The sequence below is a fragment of the Panicum virgatum genome, chromosome 1K (genome assembly GCF_016808335.1).
Source record: "Panicum virgatum strain AP13 chromosome 1K, P.virgatum_v5, whole genome shotgun sequence".
Lineage (NCBI taxonomy): Eukaryota > Viridiplantae > Streptophyta > Magnoliopsida > Poales > Poaceae > Panicum > Panicum virgatum.
This window is the reverse complement of record NC_053136.1, coordinates 46,060,518-46,072,193: the sequence shown is the minus strand read 5'-3', so window position 1 is coordinate 46,072,193 and position 11,676 is coordinate 46,060,518. Positions and strand designations below refer to the sequence as shown.

Below are 11,676 nucleotides of genomic sequence, written 5' to 3'. Positions count from 1 at the left end.
TAAACGCGATTGTTTTCATCCAAAAGGCGCTAATCACTAGCTAACCCTCCAACCATTTTATGGTGGAGCCCGGCCGGGATAGCCGTAACCGGATTCTTCCTATCCGTTAGTTTGTAATCACCAAACCGAGAAAAGGGCTATTGACTTCGAGTGCACAACTCCTGGACATCCATTACTGCCCCTCATCGACCTCATCGGAACCGAGAGCTTAGGCTGTTGATTCAAGCAAGAAGTGGCGATTGCTTCCACGCAAACGCCAGATAAATGTTACCACGCCGAATCGCAACGAATACCAACCCCAAAATCTTCTTCTACTACCGCTACTTGCTAACACAGTAACACACACATACATACATACGGGCACATCTTTTCCACGACAAGTGATACGCAGAACCCACATGCATGTCTAGGACATGGACGGTGATGATGAGCACAATCTTTTTTTTACCGGCTAATCTGGAACATAAACTATAATACCCTCTTGCAGTGGCGGCTCTTGAGGCCATCCAAACAATGTTATCTTCTCGGAGTCCCAAGAAGGCCACTTCTTTTCAAAAAGGAAAAGAAAAGAATGCCAGTGAGAGAGCCACACTGCCACAGGGCGACCATTTTGGTTTTTCTTAAGGGAAACCCGTGGCCGGCGGGCGGGCATGGCGGTGCCGGTAGCCGTCGCGCCCACGAGTTGGCCAGTCTGCCACCGCGGGCGCCGTACGAGCCCGGCGTATAATTATGCGCGGCACAGGCGGATCCACCTTGGCCTCGTGGCGCCGGGCGGCGGGCGCCGTTGGTCCTGCGCCCTGCGCCCTGCGCCTGGACACCGGGCGCAGAGGAATCTCATCGCCTCCGCCGGGATGCGAGCCGCGCCAGCAGCCACCCTGCATGCTAGTACACTGCACAGCAGTGGTAGGAGTGTGTTATGTGAACTGAATTAACTGATCCTGCTTCTGTGGATCTTATTTAAGACTGTCACTGTGGAAGATTAGTTTGTTAAATAGGAGTATGCTGTCACGGCAGTTCTTTTTTTTTTCGTTTTACTTTTTGAAGCGGCCTGCCACGGCAGTTCAAACTTCAAGCTGAACTAGTAGAACTCAGCATTGTTCGCTAGCACGAGGGCAGGTGGCGACTCTTGTCACGGGACTACATCTTGGCTCTTGATGTTTAGCATGGACGACGCCGGCCTGGCGGCCTCAGTTCGTTGTTGATTGGTAGAGGTACGTCATGGAATCTCCGATTGTTAATGGCGAGTCTTGGACACTGCAGTTCAGACGTGCTCCTATTGATCGGCAACTTGCCTATCGTCGGACAGGCCGTGATCGGCCTATTGGTCGTTTTGTACTTACTATTATTTATTAGGATACGTCTAAACCAGACACGGAATAGTAGCAGTCCATCCATCCTTGAAAGCAAATTTGTCTGCAGGACATTGTGAAAGTGTGATTTTGTGTGCAACACATCACAAAATTGAATATTGTCTCTAACACACCATGAATGCTTGATTTTGTCTGCAACACATCATAGCAATTATAATAATCATTTTCAGCTGAATGAAGATGTAAATAGACCATTTTGCCCCCGAGCCCACCTGCCATCCTCTACCTCTCCCCTCCTCCCGTCTACCCTTTTCTCCCATTCTCTTCCTCCTCGACCCTTCCCTCCTTCCTTTGGCTCCACGATCGCCGGTCGTCTCGCCCGTCACCAAAATTGGTTGCTGCAGCCTGCAGGTCGCCGGATCCGTCCCTCCCGCGGCCGAATCTGACTCGCCTTTGGTTGGGTCTCGGCGTTCCTGGTCGCCACTGCCTTGCGGCCGCCGGTGGTGCCGCTCGCGCTGCAGCTGGACGGGCGGCTGTTGCTGCGCGCCACGGACGCCAGGCTCACCGGCTTCAACGGCTTCCGGGGGCTCCTCTATGCGCTGCACAACGCGAGCTCGCTCCTCCTGTTCATCCTGGCCAGCGGCGCCGTCTCCCGCGCCGCCGCGGCCGCCGCCGGTGGCTTCACGGCATCCATCGCAATGCTGCAGCAGAGGATGGTAGAGGAGGCCGAGTCCGACGGCCCCGGCGCGCCACGGATCAGGATGTGCGAGTTCCGGTGCGCGCGCGCCGCCGTGGAGGCCGCGCGGGAGGAGGTGGAGCGCGCCGCCGTGGCGGGCCGCAAGAGCGAGGGCGGCGGCGTCAAGGACAAGGTGGAGGAGCTCAAGGCGTGGCTGGACGTGCTCCGCACCGGCACGGACAGCCTGGTGTGCCAGCTCGATGACTTCCTGGGGGCGGCCACCAGGGGCGAGCGCTCGCCGGTGCGCCTCCTGCACGGTGAGCGCGGCGTTGGGGCGGCACGCACGCAGCGCCCCCGCCGTAGCGGCCTCCAACTCGGGCCGCTCCAGGGGCTCCTCGGAGGGCGCGACGCGGACCGGCGGCGAGGGGCCACGGCGGGGCACGAGCCGGCGGCGGAGCGGGACCATGGTGGAGGCGGCGATGGGCCGCGGTGGGGCATGGGTCGGCGGAGGCGTGGGGCGGAGGCGGCTCGAACCGGCGGCGAGGGGCCATGGCGAGGAGCGGGCTGGTGGCGGCGCGGACGGCGTCGAGGGAAGCGGCGGGACACGAGGAGGAGGCAGCGCAGGGCCTACGCGGAGGCGGTTCGGACCGGCGGTGAGGGGCCATGGCGAGGAGCGGGCTGGTGGCGGCGCGGACGTCGTCGAGGGCCACGGCGGGACGCGAGGAGGCGGCGACGCAAGGCCTAGGCGGAGGCGGCTCGGACCGGCGGCGACGAGGGTGGAGGTGCAGCAGTGATAGAAGTTTTTTTTTTGAAAAAGGCAGCAATAGAAGTGAAGAAGAGGCCCTCAAGTGAGGGAAAAATGGTCCTTTTACCCAACCTCTCAACTGCAAATAATTAGTTTATTCCATGTAGTGTGTTGTAGACCAAGTTGCATTTTGGTGATGTGGTGGAGACAAAATCAGCTTTGATGGTGTGTTCCGCACAAAACTGCATTTTGATGGTGTGCTGTGGACAAATTCCCCAAGAAATATAAAATTTCACGAGAAACCGCATCATAGGTATGTTTTCTCTAGTACAGATAGTGTGCCGATTACATCTTTGTTCATGAAACTACCTTTTAGCGTGGAGATGGAGGCGTGATGATTCACTTCCTGGAGTTCGGGAGGATTCTCTCATGTGTGAGAATTCTGAATTTTACTTGGAGCAGCTGTGAAAGCAAAAGGTGAACCCCCTCAAAAAAAGGAGCAGAAGGTGAAATGTGACTACTGACTTGTGAGTATGGAGGAAGGTTGTTCAATTCAGTAATAACAACCAAAAGTCGGGGGGAGGGGGATTGAGATTCAGTGACGTACGGTACGTGACTTACACGTCACTGGCATATGAGCCCCACCGATTTCAGGTCCACACGTCAGTGACTTTAAGTCACATACCATACGTCACTGAATCCGCTTGGGGGACCCTTAGATGCACCACCTCTTTAGTTCAAATATTTAGTTCAAATATTTGTACTGTTTCTCTAAAATGTGATTATTTTTTATAAACAGTACAAATATTTGAACTAAAGAGGACTAGGCGTATAGTCACGCATTTGCGTGGCTAGTATTGAAAATTCAAAAAATTTCATGTCGTTGTATCTTTATTTAAAGGTTATACTATTTTTTTACCATATATCATCATGTTCATTATCGTAAATTATGTCTTATTGTTAATTAAAACAATTCAACTATGATCTACCTATAATAACAATTTGATTTGTTAAGCTTTAATAATATTATGGAGATAATTATTCTTATTTTCATTTTATTTTAATTGAATGTTGTTAGCTATAGTTTTTATTAATAGTATATATTTGTAACTGATACATAGCTAAATGATATTTTATATAAATTTTTCATAATGGCATTGGTGGGTGATTTTTAGATAGGCATAGGGATATTTTAGGCTAATTTTTATCGTAATGGCAGCGGTGGGTAATTTTTATTTTTCTATTTTTCTCCGATTAATGTGAGAATTTTTAAGTTTTGAGAGCGAACGTGGAGGCTCCGTTTGTTGGCCAAATAATAAGATAACTAGCAAGCTGCCCCGCGCAATTTGCGCGGGTATCTAATTTTTCCTCTAAACTTTTAGATTTTTTTACATTAAAAAAGTTGAATGCAAATAATTTTGTTTAGTTGTATCCTTGTGATTGTCTTGTTCTAATGATCATGGTCCAGACACACAGTACATCTTTATTTTTTTATTATATTTTGTGGTGTGTTTTTGGATTATAATTTAGAAAAATGAATGATTTATATAGAAATACATCTTTTGGGTATTTACTGGAGTAACTAAATATTTAAATATTTTATTTTGACATCAATATTACTTTTAAAAATACTTGTGATGTATGATTTTTCTTGAATGTTCTAGTTATGGTGCATGATAAATAAATTACTCCAAAATTTGTAGAAGAAGATTTTGGTAAGTGGTTTAATCTAGATACCAATAAAAGTATAATATACTTTCTTTTCATTATCCTCCAATCACCCCTTGATATAGCCTCGTAATGCATGCTCTCATATTATCTTAGGTATAGTTATTTGCATAATGATTCCAAAAACCTTTGCCCGCTATACTATGGTAACCGAAGATGCATCACTGATGGTGCACGCTATTACATTTGAACACTACATTTGGCTTGCTATCAACGGACGTGTATCTCAAACATCAATTTTCAAGTTGCTTTGTTCTACATCTCGCATCATCGCTCCATAATGGTTGTATCATCTATCGTGCCTTCTTCTCTTATAAATATTTTTAGCTCTCTGTCATCATCAGATGACAATATTACGTAGCAAAACATCACTATCTCAGTTTTTCTTGGTGTCGCTAGTGATGATCGTCATGCTTTGGTAATAGAGACAATGCAATCCATGTTAGAGAAATCATCAACTTGGTGATAGGGCTAATATTATGTCGTGGCTATGATATAGATGCACCACCTTGCAGTCATCGCTATGCTTCTAATTCTGTTAGGCTAGTTATCTATGTGTTTTTCATGTTTAGAGACTCTCATCCGCTCATCATTCTCCATATCAAAATTACTTTTTAGCAACTTTTCTATCTTCCAATTATGTAGAATATGCTACTATTCGGCTAAGATTCTTCGTGGCTAACACATCATTTTTTTCTTTTTTTAATTAATATGGTAATTTTTAAATCGTCTTGGCGAATGTGATGGCTTCTTTTAACACTTTGTTTAAAATTCATATACAAATTAACTACTAAGTTTATTCATTGAAATTCTAAATTTAGCTATTTATTAATTAATTGAACATGAAATGTTTCAGAACTTGTAGTCCCGTTTATAATTCAAATTTAGGATTTATTATTTGCATTTGACCTAAACTATTTATTTAGTGATTCTTAATCATTATACAAACTAACTACTAATTGTTTTCTATATTTTAATTCTTACACTTATATATTTATTAGTTATATTCGATAAGGACCCTTTGGTGAACTGCTAATTTTCTTATATATTTAATTTTAAATTTAGCAATTTTGCTAATAGTAACTCTTTTATATCAAGTGCTAATGCTAATAATTCTAATTTTATTATTTTTATAATTATGACTTTGTATATTTAATAATTGTATCCAACATGAACTCTTTGGTTAATTCCTAATTTCCTTATATTCTTCTAATTCTGAATTTATAGCCACGGGTAGCTAGTTTTTTATTGAATTATTTTTGTATTTTTACCTTAATAGTAAAGATGTATTTGCTATTTTATTTACCTATCTTTCTCCCTCGTTTAATATTACATATATCTTTCTATGTATAGAAGTTTATATCAATCATTTATTTCTATACCACGTTTGCATATTTTAATACTTTAATATGCAAAATATCAATTTGAGAATCGTATTTAATATTGGGTCATGTTGAATAAATGTTTGACCTCGATTTGTACCTTGCAATATTTTATTATTCTTTAGCAAAAAGATCTCAAACCTAGTTCTTAGAATACCTAAGTAGCTTCTAGTAGACTTAGGTCTAGCTTATTGTGGAAGCAAATTAAAAATAATTATGGATAAAATATTTAGAAAAAGGTTGGGCCTCTTTGCTGGCTTCGGTCAAAACATATTATTTTTTTATTCATTTTCACTTGTCCATACAAAACTTATATACATGCTATATTACTATATATCTATATATTAATTTTTATTCAGGGAAACCTATTGGTATTTTCCCCATTTATGTAGATTTTTTTATTTATTTTTAGCCCATCTGACTGATTGCATAATTGGTCAACTTCATACTTTTGTCATCTCGGTGATGTATAGTTCCAGACATGTCTTCGCTGTTGTTTCTAACTCTTTTCTTTTGACTTCCATTTTCTTGAGCTATTTCGATTGATTTCTCCATCTTCCGCTTTTTTCTTCACACATTTGAAATCAATTAGTGTATTTCACATCCGATGCACCTAACGGAGTAGTTCCCTGTTTAGTTCGACTCACTTGCTGACTTTAGATTGTGTCTCTTGCTGTTTTTTCCTAAGCGAATAGGAAAAACAACACCAACTGGATTGAATTATTTTGTTGTAGACTATCAACTTAGGGCTAGTTTGGCAGGACTTCGGCTATGGCTGAAACGACTCCGGTTGTAGCTCCGTTGATGGAGCAACTTCTCTAATGGAGATGGAGCTTGGAAAACGTTTGGTAAAACTACTTCTATTTTTTCATGAATACATGGAAGATGTTAAATATGCAAAGTACTCCTAGCTTATGATTCCGTACAAATAAATTTTATTATTCTCCTATAATTTATAATATGATTTTATAATAAAATAATTTTATATGAAGTAACATAGTAGTAATATAATAATAGAATATGCCAAAAATTTATCTTTTCTTTTTTCCCTCACTTTTGTCATTTTTCCTATCTTTCTTTTCTCTTCTCTCTTTTTCTAGTTTTTTATCTGATCTACTTTGCTCCTTCTTTATTCTTTCCCCACACAAGTTATGTATAGATTATGGAATATGTAATATTTTAAAACACGGTATAAGTCAAGACACTAATGGAAATATGGATTCTTATGTGAACTTTGTATTTGCTACGGGCTCTGTTTTGGTAATACGGACTTTGGGTAATTTAGAATATTGCATCTTCATTGAATTCAACATGAACTCTTCTAGTTAGTTTAGACCACGTTGTGTCTCCTTTAACACTATTACACTTGATAATAGATAAATAACTAATTATTATACTTAGAAAGGTTAATTTTTTCTTCATATTAATGGAAATTAACGCTTTGCCTACGCATCAAGAATATGACACGTGTGTATGGTTCAGCGTGGCGCATGGAGGGTATCATGCTTTCGTCTATTATGGATACGGGCTCAACCACATTGGTGCCTTGCTATTCGTAATGCGCGCTGCTAACTTCTTGCTATTTGAATAGTTCAACATATAGTTTTGCGCACTCAACAACATCAGAGAACAAACCCGTTGAATGCTAAGTTGGAATAATTTAATATAGTGCATATCGATATATGTAGGGCGAATATTTGAACCACAATTCCATAGGCCCCAGTACTGGCATATGCAAGTCGTGCCTCTTATTTTTGTCGAATTGCTAGTCAGGCTGATCAGTTTCTGTACGCATAGCAAATAAAACAAATTAGGTTGTGTTTAGATGCTGAAAAAATTTAGACGAAATTCATTGTAGCAATTTTCAACCGAAAGTAGAAGGACTAAACATGATCTAATTATAAAATTAATTACACAGATGGACGGGAAATCGCGAGACAAATCTATTAAGCCTAATTAATCTATTATTAGAGGTTGTTTACTGTAGCACAATATTATCTAATCATAGTCCAATTAGACTTAAAAGATTCATCTCACAATTACACTCGGGGTTATGGAATGAGTTTTATTAGTTATCCACATTTAATACTTCTAATTAGTGGTCAAACATTCGAAATTACTGCAGGTCCTAATTTTTTTTGGAATCTAAACATAGTCTTATGATGGAAGCTGCAGCACTCAAATCGAGCTCCTCATCCGCGGGATCGAGTTGTTTCCTGCCTAAACGAAGTTCTCATGACTCAATTTAATTACTTCTTGTCCAAATTGATTTTTCTCATCTGCAGATTGCGGCCTTGCCAACCGTCCAACCCTATCGAGATCTTGTTCTTTATTGGATTGAACTTCTTTTCATCAATAATCATGTTGCTAATTCTTGGATTTATTAGCTTGCATCTATCTAGACCGGGTGTCTCATTATCTAAAATTGAGCTTGCATCTATTTAATAATGTGAGCGACGTAGAGGACAAGATGCATGGAGGTGTTGTACATGTGTGATTAGGGAAGGGAAACATAGAATCCATGTCCATGTTATCGTATTCGGCATGAACTCTTTGGTCATGTCCTAATTTTTTAAATTCAAAAATAGCTATTTTCTAATTATATTTGATATGGACTCTTGAGTTGATCTAGACCGTTAGATCTTCATAAAATCCAACGGTGCAAATTTTCTCTTTTTTAGATTAACGTGGGAATTTCTAAACTCTCTCGGCGAACATGATGGCTTCTTTCGACTTCTTTTAACCTTCTCTTATTAATATAATAGATAGATTTGAGGTGCACATAAGGATTACCAATTTACACCACTAACCAAAAGTAAAAAGAGGAACTCTTGATGTTTCTTGTCAATGTTCTCATCTTCTATAATATCCATACAAGGAGAAAAAAGAAATCATTTACAAATAACCAATTGCAAACAAAATTTCACTCTGTCAGCCTCTCGTACCCCTCCCGCCAAAATTTTTGACAAAAGAATGGCTCGAAATGTCGAATGGCACACACGGGTGCGCTGTGTCAGCAGTTCGATCAGCACTGATCCTTGGGCGGTCGCTCGATCACCACGACGATAGGCATGCTCGGCTCGTCGTCCCCCCCGGCCGCTCCAACCTCCATGCCGTCTTTGATCTCCACCGCGCCTCCTGCTCCGGCGAGCTGCTGCGCGCGCTTGGCCTCGGCGGCCCAATCCGTCCGGCCGATCACCAGAAGCATGCGCACGACGCAAGCCGCCTGCGCCGCGAGGAGGCCCAGCCACAGGCCCTGGAAGTCGTAGTGGTACCAGAAGGCGAGGACGAGCGCCACGGGCGTGCCCACCAGGTAGAAGGAGCGGAGGTTGATGCTGGCGGCGTCCTTGGGTCGCGCGCTGCCGCGCAGCACGCCGCAGCCGGCGGTCTGCGGGCAGTTGCCGAGCTCGCAGGCGCCCAGGATGGGCAGCACGGACGCGGTGAGCGCGACGATCGCCGGGTCGGCCGTGAACATGGCCGCCCAGGCGCCCCGCACGAGGTACGCGAACGCGGACGCCGCGCCGCCGAACGCGAACCCAAGCACGAGGCCGACCGTCGCCGCGCGGGCGGCGTGGGCGGGGCGGTTGGCGCCGAGCTCGTTGCTGACGCGCGTGGAGACGCCGAAGCCGAGCGAGGAAGGGAAGATGTAGATGAGCGACGTGGTCTGGATGAGGATGCCCATGCTGGCCACCGTCGCCTGCGGGTTGGCGAGCAGGCCGCACAGCAGGATCATGATCTCGTACCACCACCACTCGAGGCAGACGCTGACGCAGCTCGGCAGCGCGAGGCCGGCGAGCTCGCCCCAGCCGCGGAAGCTCTCGGGCGAGAGCGCGAAGCCGTCGGTGCGGCGGTGCACGCCCCTGATGAGGATGTAGGCGAGGAGGAAGAGGACGAGGTTGAGGTTGGCCAGGACGGAGGCGAATGCCACCCCGCGGATGCCGAGCCCGAGGACAGAGACGAGCACGTAGTTGATGGGGAGGTGGAGCGCGATGGCGAGCGCGGCGCAGAGGGTGAGAGGCAGGTTGATGGACTGCGCGCGGAGGTAGATGCGGACGGGGTGGAGGAGCGCCTGGAGGAGCAGGTCCGGGAGGGAGGCGAGAATGTAGGTCTCGGCGGCGGCGGCGATGCCGGCGTCCTGGCCGCAGAGCAGGAGCAGGGGCCGCATGTGCGCCCAGAGGCCGGCGATGGGCACGGCGGCGGCGAGGAGCATGAGCACGGTGCGCTGCGTGGTGACGCCGAGGAGGGTGTTGTGGCCGGCGCCGAAGGCCTGGCCGCAGATTGGCTCCATCCCCATGGCGAGGCCCGAGAGCACGGAGTAGCCCGTGATGTTGGCGAAGCCGATGGCGAGGGAGCCCCCCGCGAGCGCGAGCCCGCCGAGGCGGCCGAGGAAGAGCATGGAGATCATGGAGCGGAGGTAGAGCAGCAGGCCCGTGAGGATCATCGGCAGCGCGAGGCCCAGGATGGAGCGCGCCTCCGCGCCCGCCGCGGCCGCCGACACGGACGGCGCCATGGGGAACGTGACGGACAGGGACACGGACCAGGCTTCCTTCACCGCCCTGGCGAGCCGCCCCCGCGGCTTGCGCGCGGGCAGCACCGGGGGCGGCAGCTCTCCCGCCACGGCCACCACGGGGGCGAGCAGGGGCGCCGTGAGGAGCGCCTCCTCGCCGGCGGCGGCGGCGGCTGCGCAAGACGACATGCCCGAAACAGAGGAATGGCTCTGCCTCCACGAGCGTTTCGCAGGGAGGGGCGAGGAGAGAGGGACGTTTCGGGAGCTGGGCTAGTCGTCCGGAAACGTGCGGGGTAGCGAGCGGGCGAGCTGTCTCCGGCGCGGAGGCGACGGAACTGACACCGGGGAATTGAATAAACTATGCGCGCGCGCCCCCGGAGCTGGAGGGGGACGGAGCGCGGCGGGGGGTTTATATAGGAAGGCGGGCGCACGGGCACGGGGGTTGGACTAGACTAGCTTGGGCATGGACTTTCTCCAATTTCTAGCGGTTTTCGGATGGCTCTGTCCCTGCCAAATGCCCGCTGGGAAAGCCGACGACTCTGAATTTTCAGCCAAGGCCCGCCTGGGTGTTCAACAACATCAGGCTGCTGCTGCTGCTCGGCGCGTCGTCATTCTTTACAGTACAGTCTGTCGTATCCCTAAGCCGCGACGATCGCCGGCGACGTGAATACCAGCAATTGGAAGAGCAGATACGATAACTTGGGGAGGGGAAGAACCCTGACCCCCACTCTGTTTCCTTTCTTTTTTTTAGTTCAAAATCTATTTTGCTTTCTACACGGCATGGGTAGATATACCCAGAGGCCAACACTGGCCGTCGGCCCACCACACACGCTTACAACGCACGCCACTGACAGCTAGGCGCAGCACACATTCATTTTGTCCGTCGCGGCGCGCGTGACACAGTCCCGCACGACGCGATCGCTCTCCTGCAGCTAGCTACGAGTATTTATTTCAAACAAGGTTTTAAATCTCCCGCTATAGCTTCTGCTATGACCCGCTATAGCTATTTGAGGCATGGTTCCGCTATTTGAACTCGTGTGCATTTTAGCCGCTATAGCCTCATTTATCCCGCTATTAGCTATTTTTTGAATCCAACTACTAAACCTCTTAGCCCGCTATTTAAAACCATGATTTCAAAACAGGCTAATCGCACTGACCTTTCTTTCCCTGGTCACCCGAGCGCCGGGGGGGGGGGGGGGGGGGGGGGGGGGGGGGGGTCTGGCGCTTGGTTACTGGCGGAGGAGGTTGTTGGTGCGCGCCGAGCTGACCGGATTCGGTGGCAATTTTTCCCCGCCCCGGCCGGATGTGTTGTGGTAAGTGGGTGGCGC

General features: G+C 47.2%; 1 protein-coding gene across 1 annotated transcript; it reads right to left on the bottom strand.

Moving 5' to 3' along the window:
- Window positions 1-8,653: 8,653 nt before the first annotated feature.
- LOC120712466 (protein DETOXIFICATION 49-like) lies at window positions 8,654-10,711 on the bottom strand. The gene has a single exon (XM_039998254.1). The coding sequence runs from the start codon at window positions 10,535-10,537 to the stop codon at window positions 8,867-8,869; it is 1,671 nt and encodes a 556-aa protein (XP_039854188.1). The 5' UTR covers window positions 10,538-10,711; the 3' UTR covers window positions 8,654-8,866.
- Between the last annotated feature and the right edge of the window lie 965 nt (window positions 10,712-11,676).

Bases quoted from the DNA above. Each gene is read 5' to 3' on its own strand.
- LOC120712466 (XM_039998254.1), bottom strand. From the start codon at position 10,537: ATGTCGTCTTGCGCAGCCGCCGCCGCCGCCGGCGAGGAGGCGCTCCTC.